Below are 21,342 nucleotides of genomic sequence, written 5' to 3'. Positions count from 1 at the left end.
CCCTGACCAGTGGAGAGCCTCAAGGCTTAGTTGTTTAAAAGGCTTTACCAGAAATTAGCTGAACTTGTAATAAATATCTCTGAGAGTTTTCGAACCATTTACACAGTCTTCTGAAGAATAGATTTTAATTGCCATGTTTTTTTTTGTTGTAAGCCAGACAGATCAATAGAAGTTAAATTTTAAAGGTACATTGTGTCTGCACTCGTTTTTTTAAACAATAATGAATTGGGTCCTGAATTAATTGTAGCAACCATGCCGACCTTGTTAACCGTGCTGGAGACTAGACATTGAATACTTGCTAATTATTGCTGAGCAAAAGCACCAGATTTAAATTTGCTTGCATCCTAATTAGCTCTGATGATGAATTCTCCCTAACAGAAGAAAATAATCAATAATAAATTTTAGTTATATTTGCATTGGCCTGTTGCCATAATTATAGAGGTGTCCCCTGCTTTTCGAACGTTCGATTTACGAAACTTCGCTGTACGATAAAAGGCAGCGCGTGCCCCAAGCAGCCGCTTCTCCCCAGATTTGGAACGACATTCTTAGCCAGCATTGCTTAAACACGTGCCTGTGAGCAGCCGTTTGCAAGATGAGTTCTAAGGTATCGGAAAAGCCTAAAAGAGCTCATAAGGGTGTTACACTTAGCGAAAAGCTAGACATAATTAAGTGTTTCGATCGTGGTGAACAAAGTAAGGACAAAGTGAGTTTGGCTTGTGGAAGTTGACGAAGATGACGTTGAAGGAGTTTTGGCATCCCATGACCAAGAACTGATAGATGAAGAGCTGATGCAATTGCAAGAGGAAAGGATAACAATCGAAACCGAATGCAGTAGCAAACGGACCGAAAGTGAAGTCGTCCAGGAATAGAGCGTGGAGCAATTGCGTGAGATTTTTGCTGCAATGATAAAGTACAACTTTAATTTTGAAAGGGTACGTCGGTTTAGGGCATATTTGCAAGGTGGTTTGAGTGCTTACAAAGAACTGTATGATAGACAAATGCGCGAGGCTGAGCAGTCAAGCAAGCCTTCCACGTCAGCCACAACAGACGACGAATCTCGACCTTCGACATCGAGGCAGGCAGACATAGAAGAAGATGACCTGCCTGCCCTGATGGAAACAAACCACCCCAACCCCCGGGCCGTGGAGAATGCAGCGGTAGCTGGGACGCACCCAGCACATCTTTAAGAAAAAAAGTGGAATTAAACAAGCTAATTAATTAGGTGCCAGACGGCACCTAATTAATTAGCTTGTTTATTTCGGCTTTTTTTCTTAAAGATGTGCTGGGTGCATCCCGGCTACCACTGGACTCCTGCATGCTTCGCGGATCGGTATCAGTTCGCTGCCCAGCAGTTGGGGGACACTGCACCACCCCAACCTCCGACGACTCTGCCTATCACCATCATCAGTGTGCTCAGCGCTGTCTTCCTGATTCCAGTAAGTGATACTACACTGTACATACATTATTTCTACTTTATATCGGCTGTATTTTTATGTGTTATTTGGTATGATTTGGCAGCTTCGTAGCTTAAAGGTTACTGGAGAGAGTGTTTCTGCCGAGAGCGCTGGCGTGAGATTTTCGCTATGGAGAACACTGCAGGCAATGATTGTAGAGAAGTATTTCTATTTTATGTAGGCTGTGTATTTATCATATCATTCCTGCTTTTACTGTATGTTACTGTTATTTTAGGTTTTATGTGTTATTTGCCATGGTTTCACACGGTAGGCTTATTCAGAAAGTTGGAAGGCATGGGATCCAGGGAAGTTTGGCCAGGTGGATTCAGAATTGGCTTGCCCGCAGAAGGCAAAGGGTGGTGGTGGAGGGAGTACATTCAGATTGGAGGATTGTGACTAGTGGTGTCCCACAAGGATCTGTTCTGGGACCTCTACTTTTCATGATTTTTATTAACGACCTGGATGTGGGGGTAAAAGGGTGGGTTGGCAAGTTTTGCAGATGACACAAAGGTTGGTGGTGTTGTAGATAGTGTAGAGGATTGTCAAAGATTGCAGAGAGACATTGGTAGGATGCAGAAGTGGGCTGAGAAGTGGCAGATGGAGTTCAACCTGGAGAAGTGAGAGGTGGTACACTTTGGAAGGACAAACTCCAAGGCAGAGTACAAAGTAAATGGCAGGATACTTGGTAGTGTGGAGGAGCAGAGGGATCTTGGGGTACGTGTCCACAGATCCCTGAAAGTTGCCTCACAGGTGGATAGGGTAGTTAAGAAAGCTTATGGGGTGTTAGCTTTCATAAGTCGAGGGATAGAGTTTAAGAGTCGCGATGTAATGATGCAGCTCTATAAAACTCTGGTTAGGCCACACTTGGAGCACTGTGTCCAGTTCTGGTCACCTCATTATAGGAAGGATGTGGAAGCATTGGAAAGGGTACAGAGGAGATTTACCAGGATGCTGCCTGGTTTAGAGAGTATGCATTATGATCAGAGATTAAGGGAGCTAGGGCTTTACTCTTTGGAGAGAAGGAGGATGAGAGGAGACATGATAGAGGTGTACAAGATAATAAAAGGAATATATAGAGTGGATAGCCAGCGCCTCTTCCCCAGGACACCACTGCTCAATACAAGAGGACATGGCCTTAAGGTAAGGGGTGGGAAGTTCAAGGGGGATAATAGAGGAAGGTTTTTTACTCCAAGTGGTTGGTGCGTGGACTGCACTGCCTGAGTCAGTGATGGAGGCAGATACACTAGTGAAGTTTAAGAGACTACTAGACAGGTATATGGAGGAATTTAAGGTGGGGGCTTATATGGGAGGCAGAGTTTGAGGGTCGGCACAACATTGTGGGCAGAAGGGCCTGTACTGTGCTGTACTGTTCTATGTTCTATGAGTTGGTAGGTTATTTTTGGGTCTGCGAACACTCACAAATTTTTCCCATATAAATAAATGGTAATTGCTTCTTCATTTACGGCATTCCGGCTTACGATCCGTTTCATAGGAACGCTGTTCCTTTGGATAGTGAGGGAAACCTGTACTCAGCATTTTTGTGTAGAACATAGAACAGTACAACACAGGAACAATGTAAAATTACTGTTAACATAGAATTAGGAGCAGTAACTATTTCTGGTGATTTTTATTTTCATTAATAACAATTGATAAAGATTTCACAGTTACTGGGCTTCCTTTAGACTTCCAGTCAATTTGGATTGCCACACTTCTGCTCCAACTGAATGAATTATGTACTGCATTATGATTTTTAAGAATAGTTGAACAAATCTATCATATTTCATCTTTCCAAATACAAACGTTTCAGATTATACATGGGCATTACTAAGATGGTTGCAGGTTTAGATAGTTGAATCTTATTTCTTTATTGTGTACAGAGTAATTTGTTTTTTTTTAATTAAGTGCATTTGTGAACAGTAGCCAGATCAGAAATGCTGATCAAGTCAACTAGTTCCCAAAGAGAACTCTGATAGGCCAATCAGGTGGTTCACTGCTGCTCAGTGATAGAACACAAAAAAATCATACGTACAATTGAGAAATATTAAAGAATAGAAATACTGGAGTCATGATGATCATGATGAAGTCTGCTGGAGAGAGACATTTATACACATGCTGTCCTCCATAATTCAAAGAGATTGAAGGATAAGGTTGCAGGGTGACAAAACGTGGCAGGAGCACTTGTTTTAACAGAGTATCCCGCATCTCAGAAGTACCTCACAGATTGCAATTTCAGTAATATGACTTCAAACAGATCTAATTGCTTGGCTGTTAAATTCAACATTTTTAGCGAGGTTGTTGAATAATTTAGATTTTACATTTGAATGTGTAATGGAGAGTCTATTGACTCATCATGGCCTAGTATGGAAACACCGATGGTTTTGAACAGAAAATCTTACAAAAGGTAGTGAATTCAGTCCAGTACATCATAGGTAAAGCCCTCCCAACTGTTGAGCAGATCTGTATGAAAGTAGCATCCATTATCAGAGAATACCTACCCAGGTCATGCTCTCTTCTTGCTGCTCCCATCAGGTAGAAGGTACGAGAGCCTCAGGACTCACACCACCAGAGTCAAGAATAGTTTTTACTTCTCAACCATCAGGCTCTTGAATAAAAGGGGATAACTATACTCACTTGCTCCATCATTAAAATGTTCCTGCAACTAATGATCTCACTTTGAGGACTCTTTATCTCATTATCTCATGTTCTCGTTATTTATTGCTATTTGTTTATATTTGTATTTGCACAGTTTGTTGTCTTGTGCTCTCTGGTCGATCTTTCGTTAATCCTGTTATAATTACTATTCTATAGTTACTATTATGCCCTCAGGAAAGATGAATCTCAGGGTTGTATATGGTGACATATATACTTTGATAATAAAATTTCCTTTGAATTTTGAATATAGTTGAGGTTAGCAATCAAGTTGTAAGAAATAATTTCAGTCATAACTTCTCTTCCAGTCAATTCCAACATATTTAATCCACTGTTTGAATAAATCAAATTCCCTTCATCACCAGTTACTGAAAAATCAGAAATTGCCGATCAAAATAATTTCCTTCCTTTCCTCAGTCTTGAGCCATAAAAACACTCCCAACCTATATTCATGACTTGCTTCCCATTTACAAGCCAATTAGTATTCTCCATGCATCAATGGGACAAGTACATCTGGAGAAGACACAGTGGAGTAGCTTTTAGACTTGCTGCGTTACAGCTCCAGTGACTTGGGTTCAACATTAAGATGTTTCTCTGCTGTTTGTACATTCTTCCTGTAGCCAAAGATACTGATTAGTAGAAATTGACCCTAGCGTATAGTTGGAGTGCCAAAGCCTGTATTCGTACTGTATGAATCCATCACTGTGCTCTGCAAACTTTGCCACTCACTTTGAGATTTCTGTGTCACTTATGAAAATAAGTTCCTGCAAGTTACTTGTGCAACAGTATCTGGCACCTTACCTTTTCCTCGTTATTTGTCACAATAACTGTTGAATCATTCTATCAGCTCAGTTTTTGGTACCCTTATTAAAGCTAAGCCTGGTTTGTTCCAGTAATTTTCCCTGTCTTAGGGCATATTTAACTGTGGCTAACCATCCATCATCACAATTTGACTGATTGTCTCTTGCTTTCCTGATCCATACAGCTAACTACCAAGTCTACTCAAATCTCCAGGGTTACTCTGATGCCTTTTCTTTATAACTACTGTATTATTACTGACTATGTAGCCTTTTCTTTATTGTAGCCAGCAGTAATAATATATGTAAGGAATTCATGGATTACTGGGTAAATAGTTGCAGTGTTTCTCCTGCATCTGTAGCATCCACCCTCTTTTGTCTAACATAAACACTTTTTTTCCTATGTCCTTGTTCTCTTTTTAATGCCTTTTTTTAAATCTCTGTGATCTTTTCTTTCTTCCCTGTTCTCATTAATTTGGCTGAATATGATGCATACAAAGATGCTGTCTTCTCTCCTTCCAACCTCTTTTTCAAACCACAATCTCTTTCCAAAACCCTGACCGTTCTGTTAACTAAAGTATGTGACCTGCCAAAGAGTCTCACAAGTGTCTCTTTATCATGCAACACTCTGTCTTAATCATTCTAATAAGAGTAATGCATTTTCAGAGCTGGCCAAACTTAGCAGCAGCATTTTCATTGTTATTGTTTGTAGCCTGATTTCTCTGCAACCTTTGTCATGGTTGTAGGTGCAGACTGCAGTCTCTGTGGAATCTAGCTTCCGTGGGGCATGAAGGAGTTCAATTAAGCAGGACAAGAGATACATCTTGGTATCCACTTAAAAAATAAATCAAATTGATCAGTTAAATAATCATGCAATTATTAACTGAAAGTACGAAGGTAAGCTGAGAAAAAGGGGTGGGTAGATCAGTCAGGGTAACAAAGTAATAGTAAGCATATCGAAAAGTAGAGCTAGGTTTCTTGTACCACAGATAGGAACTGAGATACAGCGCCAGCAATTCGTGCAACATGTGATAACTTTAAGACACTTTGCGCATCCTTGGTGAAAGTGATATGGTTTTAATTGAGAGCGAGAAATAGAAAAGTGAGTTCGGTATACATGGTTTAACACAATCAGGTAATAAAATCTGGTGAACTGCAAAGCAATGAAAGTGTATGAACAATGAAAGCAAGAACTGAGATGTGACATTTAACATTTTTGGATAAAAATGTCAAGAAAATGTTGGGAAGGGGAAATTGAAAGTGGTAGCTGTGCTATTTACATTCTTTGGAAAGAGAGGGTGCCCTTGAAAGGTGAAGTAAAGAGTCTATTTGTTTGGAGTTGAGAAGCAAGGAGGGACTTCTGCTACTTAATAAGAAGATAGAGAGAAAAATCTGTGGGGAAATTACATATATGTGCACAAGTTGTGATGTTGGATGATGCTCATTAGTTGGACCAATATTATAGTAAAAGTCAAAGGAAGGATTTTCTTGAATTTTGTTGATGAGAACTTCCCTCATCACTATTTCCGATCCACAGAGGAGGGAGACATCATTGGATTTGTTTTCGAGCAATGAGGTCAGCAAGTGGACTGTATTGTTGTTGTGCATTTGGCTGCAACCTTGCCATTCCTTCAGCATTTTTGTCTGTTCTTCACGGGGTGGAGTTGCTAGCTTGACACTCAGCTGAGCACAGATGGAAAGTGTGCTCTGAGTGGGCTGGATTCAAACCCTTTGACCACTCGCCTCGAAGTTCTGTGCAGATGCCACCACACTACTCGCCAGTTAAGTGGACTATATGCCAGTGGGAAAACACATGGGGAACAGGAATCAGTGTATCAGGAAATTTAGATTAATAATGGAGAGTGGCAAGGAGTATTAGAGAGAAAACTTCTAATTGGAAGGAGGAGTAACATCGGTAGGAATATGTAGGATCAATTATTAATATGTACAATAAAACTGATAAACCAGTATCTGATTGTTTGAAAATCCCCGTGGTTTGACATCTGGCTCACCAGGTGTTGGTTCCTGTGCTCCATTGAATACTCTTACTGCCCATGATTCTTGCACTCCCTTTCAGTGCACTGGGGCTTGATATCACATCAACGTTATATCATGTAATGATAATTATACTATTTGGCTACTTTCATTTATTGCACTTAGATATATTTATTCTACCTCATTTAATATTTGGCCTCTGAGTGTATGTTCGTGGTCTTCATCGGCTGTTCTCCATCCATTTCAAAGTTCAATGTGTTGTGTGTTCAGAGATGCTGTTCTGCACATCATTGTTTTAACGTATGGTTCATGGAAGAAACCACTGCTCTCCACAAAAAACAACCATTGCTGCATGTCTCAAGTTTGCAAAAGACCACCTGGATGTTCCACAACACTTCTGGGACAATGTTCTGTGGACAGATGAGAAAAAAGTTGAACCTTTTGGCAAAAATGCACACCACTATGCCTGGAGGAAAAAGGGCACTGCATACCAACACCAAAACTTCATCCTAACTGTGAAGCATGGTGGAAGGAACATCATAGTTTGGGGCTGTTTTGCTGCCTCAGGTCCTGGACAGCTTGCACTTATTGAGGAATTCGTCACCTGAAGCTTAATAGAAGTTGGATGTTGCAACAAGTCAATTATTCAAAATATAACAGTAAATCAAATACAAAATGGTTTAAAAAAGAAGAAAATTCATGTTTTGGAAGTACCAAGTCAGAGTCCAGGCATTAACCCAATTGGACCTGAAGAAGGTTGTCCATACAAGGTATCCCAGAAATATTGATGAATTGAAACCGTTTTGTATAGAGAAATGGTCAGAAATTTCTTTGTGCAAGTCTGATCAGCAGCTACAGGAAACATTTGTTGCAGGTTATTGCCATTAAAGGAGGTTTACCAGTTATTAAATGCAAGGGTTTACATACTTTTTCCAGCCTGGACTGTGAATGATTAAACAGTGTGTTCAATAAAGACATGAAAAGTACAATTGTTTGTCTGTTATTAGTTTAGACAGGTTGTGTAGGTCTATTATTGTGACCTAGATGAAGATCAGATCACATTTTATGAGTAATTAGTGCAGAAAACCAGGTAACTGCAAAGGGTTCGCAAAATGTCCTTGCAACTATACTCATACCGTGTTGAAAGCTTTCCTGAAGTCCACATTCAGTATATTCATTTGTTTTCATTTGGAAATTCTCTTGTACCTGAGTAAAGTGCTTGAACTCTTCTCCAGATATATAAGCACAAAAATCAAGATTGGAAAAATTCAACATTAAGAGCTCGTAGCTTTTGGACGAAGTATTAAACATCTCAGGAAGATGTTAAAGATCTCAAGCAGATAGGAAGGCTCTAATTTGCCCAATACATCACCAGCACCAACCTACCCGTTGTCAAGGACACTTTTACAAAGGTGCCAGAAAAGGGCCAGTAACATAATGAAGGATCCCCCCCCACCCTACTCACGGAGGCTAATCAACACTTCCATCCACTAACCCACTCATCCACTCCCCAACCACCACTAATTTATTATTTCCTGTCAGTCACCTTATAGTGTCATAGAACACTACAGCACTTGGCCCACTTAGTCTGTGCTGAACCATTTATCTGCCTAGTCCCATAGACCTGCACCCAGACCATAGCTCTCTATAGGCCTCCCAAACATGTACTTATCCAATTTTCTCTTAAATGTTGAAATTGATCCCTGATCCACCACTTGCACTGGCACTTAATTCCACAGTCTCACCACCTTCTGAGTGAATAAGTTCCCGCTCATGTAAAATTTAAACATTTCAACTTTCCGTCTTAACTCATGACCTCTAGCTGTAGTCTTGCCCAACCTCAGTGGAAAAAGATTACTTGCACTTACCCTATCTATACCTTTTAATTTTGTATACCTTTATCAAATCTCCCCTCTATTCCCTGGAGCATAGAAGATTAAGTCCTGAACTACTCAACCATGCCCTTTCACTCAGGTCCCTGAGTCCTAGCAACATCCTTGTAAATTCTCTCTGCATTCTTTCAAACTTATTCACATCTTTCCTGTAGATAGGTGACCAAAACTCTACGCAAAAAGCCAAATTAGGCCAAGTACACCTTTGCCAGAAAGCAACCTATCCCAATCTACAATTGCCAGATCCTTTCTGATACCATCAAAATTGGCCTTTCTCCACTTTAGAATCTCAACCTGAGGGCCAGATCTATCCTTTTCCATAATTACCTTGAAGTTAATGGCATTGTGATTACTAGATGCGGTGTCCCCTAACAAACTTCTGCCACGTGCCCTGTCTCATTCCCTAAATGGAGATCTAGTATCACACTCTCTCTAGTTGGGACTTCTGTACTGATTAGGTAAACATTACTGAACACAGTTGACAAACTTCCCATCCAGTCCTTTTATAGTATGGGAATTATAGTCAATTCACAACTTTGTTTCTTTTATCAGTCTGTGATCTTTCTACAAATCTGCTCCTCTAAATCTCGTGGACTGTTGAGTGGTCTATAATATAACCCCATTAATGTGGCCATACTTTTCTTACTCCTCAGTTGTACCCATAAAGCCTCATTATATGACCTCTCCAGTCTGCCTAGACTGAGCACTGCTGTGACATTTTCTCTGACTAGTAATGCCATCCCTCCCACGCTGTCACATCTAAAACAATGGAATGCCAGAACATTGAGCTGCCAGTCCTGCCCCTCTTGCAGCCAAGTCGCACTAATGACTACAATGCCACAATTTAGTTGCTATTTCATGCCCTAAGCACATCTGCCTTTCCTGCAATACTCCTTGCATTGAAATAAATGCAGCTTAGAACATCAGTCCCAGCATGCTCAACCTTTTGATTCCTAACCTTGCATGAAGGCTTAACAACATTTTTTTTCTACAACCACTCCACTCTGTTCTGGTGCTCTGGTTCCTAGATGTGTACAGATAATCCTGTGCCTAGCAACACTTTATGGACGTACAATCAATCTATGCATAGAAGCTATCTTGTGTATTTATTTTTATTGTTTTTAATTATTATTATTATTGTGTTCTTTATCTTTTGTGGATTTTTCTGTGCTACATCAGATCTGGAGTAACAATTACAGGAAATTAAAATTAACGATGTTAAACGATCTTAACAAATTTTAACAAACTTGTCTTTATTTGTTGATGAGGATGGGTAGAAAAATATCCAATTGCACTGTTTCAAAGAGAATCCTTTTAGTGATCACCAGTTCCCTGACCCATATCCTTAATTAGTAGTAGTGAAATGAGCAAATTATCTGGTCATTGTTACCACCCTGTTGTTTCCTTCTGTGCAACTGCTTCTTGCTTTTACTTCAACAAATGACTGCACATTAAGTATTTGCTTGGCTGTAAAATGCTCTTGGATATCCTAACAATGACATATATAGTAATTTTTATTTTTAGATTAGATTATGAGGACACTCAGTCCTCGTTTATTGTCATTTAGAAATGCATGCATTAAGAAATGATACAATATTCCTCAAGAGTGATATCACAAAAAAAAAGGACAAACCAAAGACTAACACTTTTTCATTTCCGTAGTAATTTTATCCTTAATGTGAGACAATACTTATATTATTTGGCTCGGTCTTATTGAACCCTGCTGCTTTGTTCTATTTCACTTTTCCTACTTTATCTAAAACATACTTTGGCTCTTATTCTCAAATTTGGATTCATCTCATCAATAACCTTTCTTTGCCATTAATGTCCACTCGCTGACAATTTCCTTCAGCTTCATAGTATGAATTCACGAAGAACTCATTTTCGATTGGCTTTTAATCTGTTGTTAATGGGCACTAAAGCTACTTGTTTCTTTAAAAGCGTATACATTTAAAAGGAAATATTAGGAAAGTATAAAAATGGTTCAATTTTGCTCTTTGGTCCTTTCTTCCTCGACACAGCCCTGCCAACTTGTAGCATAATTTTCTAAAACGTGTCACATTGTACTGCTGTTTTGGTTTAAATGTTAGAATTGTATAGAATCTATACAATTACAAATTAAGTAGATAAAACGTCAAAATTTTAACATAAAATTTTAATGATTGCAACTAGAGAAAAGCAAAATATTCCCCAATTCCTTGCTAGTTTCTAGTAAGGAAACATCAGTCACCCACCATCTCCAGAGCAAATATTAACAGACATTTTGATTTCAATTAATAGGATACTGCAACATTACAATTTTTCAATGTAATGTCAAAAATGGACAATACTTTGAAAAGAAATTTAGAAATTTTAATGTATTTAATACTTTTCCTTCTCTTGTATACCTGTGGTGTTTTCCTTAAAAATATAGAAATATAAAAACTTCATTTAATTGTCTTAGATACTCTATTCGTAGCACATTGACTGTTATTTTAAATTTATAAAGTGATTATTTCTTTTCAATGTTTTGATAATTGTTCTTTACTTTTATTCTTCAGTTAAACTTTGATCTTGAGAAAGGAGTGTTTCCTCTAGTTATTCGGGCTGTGGTAGATGAAGTGGATGGTAAGTAGTATGATATAATATACTACAATCTCAAATGAGGCGGTGAATTCCTAATGTCATCTTCTTTAAAATTTATAACTGGCATTCATGCAATTATCCTGCAATATGTTAAACTGTGTATCATTTTTAGAGGCATTGGGAGAGAAGCGATCAGTAATATCAGGTCCAATTAACAACGGCTTTTATTTCAGATGTTGCTTGTTATCTTTGGCATATTTCTGTTACTAAGGTAACTGTGATAACAATGCTTTGAGCATGCACATCTGCTCTTGCAGTCAGATAGTATGCTGCTATATTTAAAATGTTTCCCCAAATCTTCTGGGCAGGGCAAAAATCTCAAACCTGGCAACGAAGGTGCTTTCCTTCACAGAGATGTGATACTTTGTATATTAAGAATATACTGCCCAGTGCTTGACCACAGAACCTATCATTCAGTTCAGGTGCAACATCAGAGACAATAAACGAATTTATTTAAATGAATTCTGTAACCTCGCCACCCCATCAGTTTTGACATCTATATTCTGTTGACACCCAGGAAATATCCAAAGCAAGTGAAAACAGATGTATGAAGTGAATTTATATACAAATGTAATTGCTAGGATTTACTGATGCAATAGGTTAGCTTCATGACGTGGAGCCGGATGGCAGCACACACACTTCTGAGTTAAAAGGTTGTGGGTCAAGGTCCCATCCAGGAGTTCAGAGTTCAAATGTCCAGACAAACACATGGGCATTCCTAAAATGCTGCTTGAACTGAGGTGTTTCTTATGTATTAGATACTGTACGAAGACCTTTCTGTTCTTGCTGAAGCACATAATAGTCGTATCTTGGTCAATATTTATCCCTTGATCAGTGTTCCTAAATTAATCAGAGAACTTAGTCGTCATTATTATTATTATTGCTATTTCAGGAAGGTTTTATATGCAAAAATTGAGTACTGTGTTTTATACATTATAGCAATGACTGTACTCACCAATCCAATTGGAGTCTAATGTTGGCAAAGTCATTATTCACATGATAGCCTGTTATTTTCCTTATCAAATGCCCAAAGAAATTAGGTGTACTTAGTATATTCCAACTAGCACTTATGGTTGACTTCAATGGAAGTTGAAAATAATTAGAACATTTTACCAGGTTTATGCAATTACTGTTTTGTATAAGACATGATATAAAAGCAAGTCTTGTTCTTCAAATTTCAAAGTCAAATAAAATTTATTATCAGAATACATGTCACCACATACAGCCCTAAGATTCTTTTTCCTATGGGCATACTTAGCAAATGTACAGAACAGTAACTGTAAGCAGGATCAGTGAAAGAACAAGAGCATAGAAGACAACAAACTATGCAAATATAAATAAATAGTAATAAATAATGAGAGCATGGGATAACAAGAGTCCTTAAAGTGAGATCATTGGTTGTGGGAACACCAGAAATAGAATGAGTGTCGTTATTCTCCTTTGTTCAAGAGCCTGTTAGTTGAAGGGTAGTAACTGTTCTTGTTCCTGGTGGTGCGAGTCATGAGGCGTTTGTACCTTTTACCTGATGGCAGCAGTGAGAAAAGATCATGGCCTGGGTGGTGAGGATCTTTGATGATGGATGCTGCTTTTCTACAACAACATTTCATGTAGATGTGCTCAGTGCTTGGGAGGACTTTTCCCGTGATGTACTGGGCCAAATCCACTATCTTTTGTAGGATTTTCCGCTCAAAGGCATTGGTGTTCCCATACCAGGCTGTAATGCAGCCAGTCATGTCATCAAAATCCTTGACAAACTTCTATAGATGAGTGGTAATATGATTTTAAGCTTAAATGTTAGGTATTTAAAGAGCTGACATAACAAGTCTTCAGTTTCATACAGATAATTAAGCTGTAACATAATAGAATTTTCAGCAAATTAAAATTCAGCAACATTAATATTGCTTCTATTTGATGTAATAGCTATGATTTTGCTATGGTTTGGTTATGACATTTTACTCTGCTGCATGTTACAGAATTGTGTTTTTTTTAAATGTCTTAATTTTTAAAATTCTTTTAAATTTCAAGACCACCCTTGGAGAATGAGATCCATTGTATTTGTGAGACAGCAGAGCAGATTGTTTGGGGCATATGTATGTGTTGGTGGGCCAAAACATTATGAGTGAACTTGATTGAATATAAACTGCTCGAAATAAACCCTGCCTAATATAGAATACTGTGGTAAAGTGGAAAGCTGAACATGTGCTCTGAGTGCAGCTGTTTTTTTTTGTGTTGAATGTTTACTAGTGTAAGAGCAGTAGCAGATCTTAAGTACTTTTACAACTGCTATCCCTTCCTTCATTCCCTGAATAAAAGATTGTCCTCTTGGTCATTATGAATAGAATCAGATAATACTGGAAACACTCATCCTGTCAGAAAGAGAAAAAAACATAACACCTTTGCCAGAGTTTTAATGACAATGTTGATGTTCTTGCTCAGGCTTTGGTGACTGCTTCATTCGTTAACTCTGCACATTCAAGTCAGTGAATACAATCTTAGCATCAATGATATGGTCTGAATAGAGATCAGGCATTTCAATGCAAACCAGAGAAGTTACCTCCTTTTTGTCTCTGTAACTTAGCTGTCTGCAGGATTGAGCTGCAGGAGTGTACACATTTCCATACCAGCCAATTTAGTTTTTATTTTGTGGGTGATGTTGAGCTAAACATGAGAAATGAAGTGTAGAAATGTTGGCAAACCTAGGGCAAATCAGTTTAACTTGCATTCTTTGGTAGTTGAGAGTACAGAGTCCATTTATTATTTTAATTCGGTCACCAAGCACACAGCAGAGGAAGTATCCCAGGCTAATACTCAGTAATTCAAGAAGTTCTATATATGTTAAATCCATCAAATTAAGTTTAAGATGCATGTTTCTAAAGTCTTTTCAGAATTTTTATTTGTGTCTTTTTACTTAAATCTATATCTCCCTGGTCTTTGAACTATCTATTGATGGGATCAGCTTCTGTCTGTTTACACTACTAAAACCAGGCATGAAGTTGCATACTTCTATGAAATCGCCCCTCAGTTTTCTTTACGCCAAGCGAAAAGTTCTGGCATCTCCAATCTACCTTTTCAATGTAAGTCTCTCACTCCTGGCATTAATCAAGCAATTCATTTGCAGGCTGTCTGTGGCTATCATCCTTCCTAAAATCTGGTAACAGAATTGAATGCGCTACTCCAGTTGAGGCCTAATCAATGTTTTATTAAGGTTCAACCCACCACTTCCCAGCATTGTTATCCTTGCTCTATTTATGAAGCTTGGATTCCCATATGGTGTATATTTGTACTCCCTGTATGTCCTATTATCTTCAAAGATGAATTCGCGTCTTTCTGTTCATTCACTTCAGTATTTTTTTATTTGATTGGTACAATATACTCTGATTTTTTTTCTCTTTGCGAAAAGAGACAAACTTCGGGTTAAATGTTTACTGTTGTTTGTCTGGCTGCTTTTGTATTTTGCTACTATTCCAGCTTACTGTTTTCCACAACTTTCAAATTTTGTTTAAGCTATAAATTTGAAATGTTATGCCACAAACCCATGTCCAATTCCCTTATGTTTTAAATAAAGTAGTTTGTGCCTTCAAGGAAGAAGATGAATAAGGAAGTTGGCAGGAAGGCAAAGGTTTGAAAGCAAAAGTGGACATGTAGGGGGAGGTTTGATGAGTGAATCTATCATTGTCCATTAAACAACAGCTATTAATATGACAATCATGTATATTGTATTCTTTGTACATCCCAGGAATTGGATGATTTTTGCTTTTACAGTTGTGATTGGATTAGCATGGATTTCATTAATTCTTTCTGAAATGTTAATTTTTTAGAAATAAATTCAATTCTTTAGAAATAAAATATCTTGCTGAAACTTTCTTGTTGTAACGTCATAAAGCAAAATAAACCTAATTTGAATTTCTAACGCAGAATACTCTGGTCATGCACATATTCTTTTGGCTGCAATGGAAAAAGTAAGTAACAATTATGTATAACTTTTGAGATTATTGTTATTATCCTGAAGTAATCTTTTGGCTTAGGAGGTGATGTGATTTCCAGATATAATTCAAGCAATGTTAATTTCATGAAATCTGGAGCTATATAGGTGTGTGGCCTGAACCATTAGCTGTCATCGAAAAGCTTCTACTCTATAGTAAATTCCTCATTATTAGTTTACATTTTCATTACTTAATTTTGAATGTACCGTTACCATGCACAGGAAAAACATCACATTTGTTGCAATATAGTACAAAAGAAAAACAGATTTATGTAAATTGGAAAGTACTGAGTTTATTTTAGTGCAATAATATTGTTTAATTTGATTATAAAAAAATGAGTTCCTGGAGCTATTACAGGAACAATCAAAATATTGAACCTGAAATACACAATACAACTATTATTCAATGGTGACAATATTGATATAAGAAACTAATTTTGATTAGAAATATAATAAATTACAACTGATTACTTATTTATAGAAGCAATTTACATATTTCATAAAATGCACAAAAATATAAATGAATTTATAAACTGGTACTAAAAGTAGTGCCAGAGCATCATGTTTGTAACTTTGTGCCTGAGGTCTTTACAGAAAAGCATGAGCAAAATGCAACTGTGAAAAGTGAATTTGTTAAGTAAAATTGGGTTGCTTTATTTAAATAATTTGTCTTGGAGCTGAAGAACTAGATTGCTGCCGCAACAAAGCACACATTTTAATAATGGCAGTTATATTAGTTTCTTGCATGTTGGAAAAAGGTGCACTTTTTAAGCTTCTGAAGTTACGAAACTTTGTTTTGCAAGGCTGTTTCAGAAAAGAACCATGCCGCTACGCCAACATGGTTGCTTTTGATGAAACCACCAGCTTCAAATGAAATTACAGCAGAATAGTTTTGACAGTCATTCATTTAAATATGCTTTACATTTGCAAACAATTTAATAGAAAGTGAAGAGATGTAGAATGTTTTAAAATCTTTTTCTGTAGTCAAGGACACAGTTAAAGAATTTGCAGATAGATATGTATATGATGTTGAACAGAGAGAGATTTTAGACAGGTTCTTTATTAGTTTAATGAACCTTGTAAAAGTTTAATTATTCACTCTGGTGTACGTATTACAAAGACAAAGTAGGCAGTGATAGCTCAAATCTTATGAGCAAGTCTGAACTTGTGATGGTTTTAGATTTATGGTTATGCTTGCTGTTCACGTCACTGAGTGGTTGTTCATTTAAGAATTAGTATTAAGGGCCGGCTGGTGGCGCAACAACATCAGTGCCGGACCTGGGAGCGGAGGTTCCTGGGTTCGAAACTAGTCAGATCCGCCCCGAGCACGCTTTTCATCTGTGCCGGGTTGAGTGTCGAGACTGCAACTCGACCTCATAGAACAAAGGGAAAATACTGAGAAAATGTCTGTGTGAGGAGTGGTGCGCCACACAATCTCTCTCTCGCTCTGCACCTTGGAAAAAGCCATGAAAAATCCATCATCACGGACGCACGCACCGACACGCAGACGCACACGCACAGACTCGGATGCACGCAGGCATACGCTAAAAAAAAAATTAGTATTAAATATTCAGGTTGGGTATCCAGATATTGCTTTTCTATATTCATCTACAAGAGTACGCTTCGTCAGCTTGAATGTTGTTTTTCTACACAATGAATGATTCAAACTCCTGAATAAAATGCTGCATAAAATCTGAAAATAATTAAAGACAATTTCAGAATAATTTGTGCCTACAGTGAACACTTACATTTCCACTGCTATGTGCAGTGCTTTCGCTTGACAAAAAAAACATTACTTTGCATTCTTCGGCTGTAAAGGTGACAAAATTGTTGTAACGTGAACAATGTTATCAGAAAGATGCAACTGGTAGATATAAAGTAGTCGTTTATTCAACAAAATGAGACAATCTGTGAAGGAAGAGGATCTTTAGAACCAATATTACATGACATTTTATATGCTGAAGACCAAAGGACAACTCTATATTTATAATGTATCTACAATACTTCCTTTAAATTACAGTAGATTTCACACTTCCTCCTTTGTACCCACAGTTCAGCTGCCCAAAATAAATTTTAATCAACATTGTCTGGCTTTTCAATTAACTGTTATTCATAGTTCTAGCAACTTGTTGTCCAGAGCTGCGTTTTAAATTTAATCTACAGTCCATGTTCAGGTCTAAAGGTTGGTTTCTGAAGTTAATATTTTGCTATGCACCCTAAGTCCAGAATATACCCCAACGAAGTCATAGTTTGGTGATAACAGCTAGATATCTCTTATGTGGCAGGTTTTGTTAAATTAAGAATGCCATTTCACAATTTATTTTTGCCTTTATAAGTGAGAGGTTTGTCTGGAAGCACTAATACTAAATTTGAAGGTAATTTCAAAAGACATGGTGGAAAAAATACTTGAGCAGACAGAAGTTTCTGAAAATTTCCATTAGGAATAATGTTTTGTATAAAATTTGAAATGGACTCTGCCAAGCAATAAATTTGAAGTTGGAACTTTGAAGTGAAAATATTCAGAAAGACCATGTGTGTAATTTTCTTTTTCTTTTCCATCCATGTGTTCAAATTACATTGAAGTATTGCTTTAAATTCAGATCTATTTAATCATTTTCCTTGGGGGCAATTATTCCAGTCTTACTCTGTGCTTCCAATGCAATTCAAACTGGGTGTTGATTTAATGTATTTCTTTTTATTAAGATTTGAAAACCATCTATCCAAGTTTTGAAAAAAATGTTTGGAAAAATAATATATTATAGACATGAATTCACTAATATAACCCCATTTTTTTTCCATCTCCCAAGTCCCCTCAAGCATGTGTTGAGAATAGTGTAGAGGCCAAAGAAATGAAGGTTCAGAATGAGTGAGGCAAAGAATTAAAGAGATAGTTAATTGGAAGCTGAAGGTCACTAGTTGAATTTCATTTCAATCTCTTTCTCAAACTTTTTTTCTGCCTTAAGCCTCTGACACTATTTCAGGGAAGGTCAAAATAACCATGAGCAACAACATCTTTCCTTCTGTCCAAGTATATCCAGCCTTTTCAGTTTGTGATGGAATTGACCTGTTCGTTATGTCATTAACTAAGTTTTTCTCTCTTCATATGCTGCCTGATCTGACGACAATTTCTAGCAATTTATTTTAGTTTTCTAGCAACTCTATACTGTTTGCCACAATTGCAGCGTTGTTTTGTCTCCTTTCTCTTGCCTATCTATTTATACTTCCTTCAAACAAATCACCTGCAAATAACAGCCTTCAACAATCCTCATCAGCCAGCACCAACACCATCTGTAACGTTCAGTCTCTTGTGGCTTCCTCCATATCACAGGCATCCCTCTTGTTTTCTCCACTTACCCGGATCTAAAAATATTGTTAACCTGAAACATTTAACACTCTTTCTATCTGGAGGCTTCCAGAACGATTCAGTATTTTTGGCATTTTCCAGTTTTTATTTGATTTCCATTATCTTGAATGCTTATTTCCCACATCTCAACTTTTCTTTAAAACAATGGAATGTATTCAGCTTGCAATTAGATGCTTAACCTACAATTTTCTTGCCCCCCCCAAATTATATTTTGTGTAATTATTTAATTGTTTAGAAAAGAACTAAAGACATGTAAAATGTAAATATTTTTACTTCAAAAGTTCTATGAAACATCTGGTTTGTAAACTTATTGCACTTGAAACTTTGGCCTCTTATATTAGTCTTCTGGGATTTCTCTGTAAACACCAGCCAATTTTAAAAAGACTATGAATTGTACTTTGTCACTAGTACTGATTGATTTGTGAGGCGTGGTATGTGTTCTGTTCCACCATTCTGATTTTAAAAAATGTTATCTTGGGGCATTTCTTTAAATAAATTTACTCTTACAAAAAGGCGTCAGATTTGGTGATATTTTTCTGTTATAAGAACCTAGTGACTACTTAGTGATTAGTCAGCACAGGAAGTGTGCAAGTACTGAAAAATGGAAAGGTTTCACTCACACAATACAGGTTCTAAATGGTATACAATAATAATGAAAGGCAAAATTGAGAATGTATGAAATAGCCAGTGACTCAGCCACTGAATCAACATGATCTGATTTGAAATACCATGTGGTGCAAAGATTAACTGCTTTATTTAGAGCTTTGAATAATTCTCTCTTAAATAAATGTTTATGGCTGAATACGTGGTTATCAAAAATAGTAGTATTGTGATTCTATTACTGAATGCGTAATCTAAAAACCTGAACTGACACACAGGTTCAAATCCTGCTATAGTAGCTCAGAAATTTAAATCTAATTCAATAAATATATATTTTTTAAAACTTATCAGTAATGTTGGTTATAAATTTTTTACATTACATTATAAAACTGCCATTCCTTAGTTTGTCTGACAGACATCTGATTCTAAATAACAAAAATGAGATTAACCTGTTTCATAAATTACCTAGTAAGCTATTAAATTATATGAAATAACCAAGTCAGAATGTTACAGGAAAATATCTGGTTGTTCACCATTGGATTTGGACATGACAAAGGCATGACCCCATCTATTTTAAAATCTGTCTTGTGAAAATCAGATTATTTGAGTCTCAATTTGCCACAATTGTTCCTCAAGCTGAACAAACAAGAACCCATTGTAGAAATTTTCAGTGACGGTTCTTCATTGTAACATTCTATATCACTGGCAGAGCAAAACCTTCTACAGCAGCAGTACACTGTATATTGGCAAATTTGCCTTGGAAATTCTCAACATTGGGTCCGGATGCCATGAAATTATAATGCATTTGGTCAAATGGGAGCAAAGAATACTCCTCCTATCATTGATCATTCTCTCTTTAGGTAATAAATTAGTACTCCTACATGACCAACATTTAGGAGAGCCACTGAGCATCAAGGGAACAAGATGAAGTCTTCAGCACACATGACAAAGAGTTAACCATCAGTTTTGATTACTGTCAGTCACTCAGCAACGGCCACAACAGTACTTAGCATGGCTTCTGCATACCATAGTCATACTGTGTCAAACATTATTGGGGCTTAATGAATCATTTTCCCTTCACAGTGTCAGAAATAAGAATGTTGATGATGAAGTATTGAATTCCATAATTAAATGGGCTGAACCTGCATACTCAAAGACATGCATAACATTTGGACGTGGTTGATAAATTTCAAATAACATTTGTGTCATACAACTACCTTGGAAAGAACTGTTCCAGCAAGATGGTTTAATCATCTTTTATCATTTGTTATAAGTGAGTCAAAATCCATCCCCAATATCACCACAAGGACTGCATTGATTCAGAAAGGTGACTCACTCCACCTTATCATGGGCAATTAAGGGATGGGCATTGCGAGGAAGAATTCATGCCAATGATATCCCTGTCCGTCAACTGAATAAATAATGTAAATGTACAGCTTTCATTTATTACAAAGTAGATTAAGTTAAGCGCTGGAGGGTTGTGGATGTTGAATGTGGAAATAGCAAATGAAATTCACTCCATAGGACTACCAGGTATCTCCAAGAAGTTAACTTGAACAATACTGGGGACAAACTGCTCTCAAACTGCTGTTCTTTAAAAAAAACTATTCTTCCTCCCAAAAAACAAGGAGGGAAAGGAGAACTAATTTTAGAATAGGTAACTCCAGAGCTTGTTAGATGATCTTATTTTGAAGGATATTTTAGGCAAAAAGAAAGGTATTTGTCAATACAGTATACTGTGCACAAACTTCTTTAAAAGTAAATTCTAGTCATTGTCTTCCTAGAAATGCACATCTTATATATGCCGCCAGGATGTTTTGTTTTCAGCAAAGCCTTTTTTTTCTCTTAAGTGAACTGAGGCTCCATCTCTGGTATGATGGATATTAAAACAATGGCATTATTTGAAAAATACAATCTATGAAACATCCTGTGTTCTGGCCAAAATCAGCAAAGTAAATAAATCGGTCATCTATGCCATTTACTG

The 21,342-nt window shown here is 37.1% G+C and overlaps 1 protein-coding gene across 6 annotated transcripts in view; it reads left to right on the top strand.

Annotated features, from left to right (window-relative positions):
• Window positions 1–21,342, top strand: part of LOC140202951 (E3 ubiquitin-protein ligase MGRN1-like) — a 187,120-nt gene that overhangs the window by 110,203 nt on the left and 55,575 nt on the right. For all 6 annotated transcript variants that reach the window (XM_072268582.1, XM_072268586.1, XM_072268585.1 and 3 more), the window contains exons 6-7: window positions 11,328–11,394; window positions 15,328–15,371. In XM_072268582.1, coding sequence (XP_072124683.1) covers window positions 11,328–11,394; window positions 15,328–15,371 — 111 coding nt within the window. The remainder of the gene's footprint in view (window positions 1–11,327; window positions 11,395–15,327; window positions 15,372–21,342) is intronic.

This window comes from Mobula birostris, chromosome 9 (assembly GCF_030028105.1).
Source record: "Mobula birostris isolate sMobBir1 chromosome 9, sMobBir1.hap1, whole genome shotgun sequence".
Lineage (NCBI taxonomy): Eukaryota > Metazoa > Chordata > Chondrichthyes > Myliobatiformes > Myliobatidae > Mobula > Mobula birostris.
Note: the sequence above shows the minus strand (reverse complement) of the source record. Positions and strands in the feature narration are given on the sequence as shown.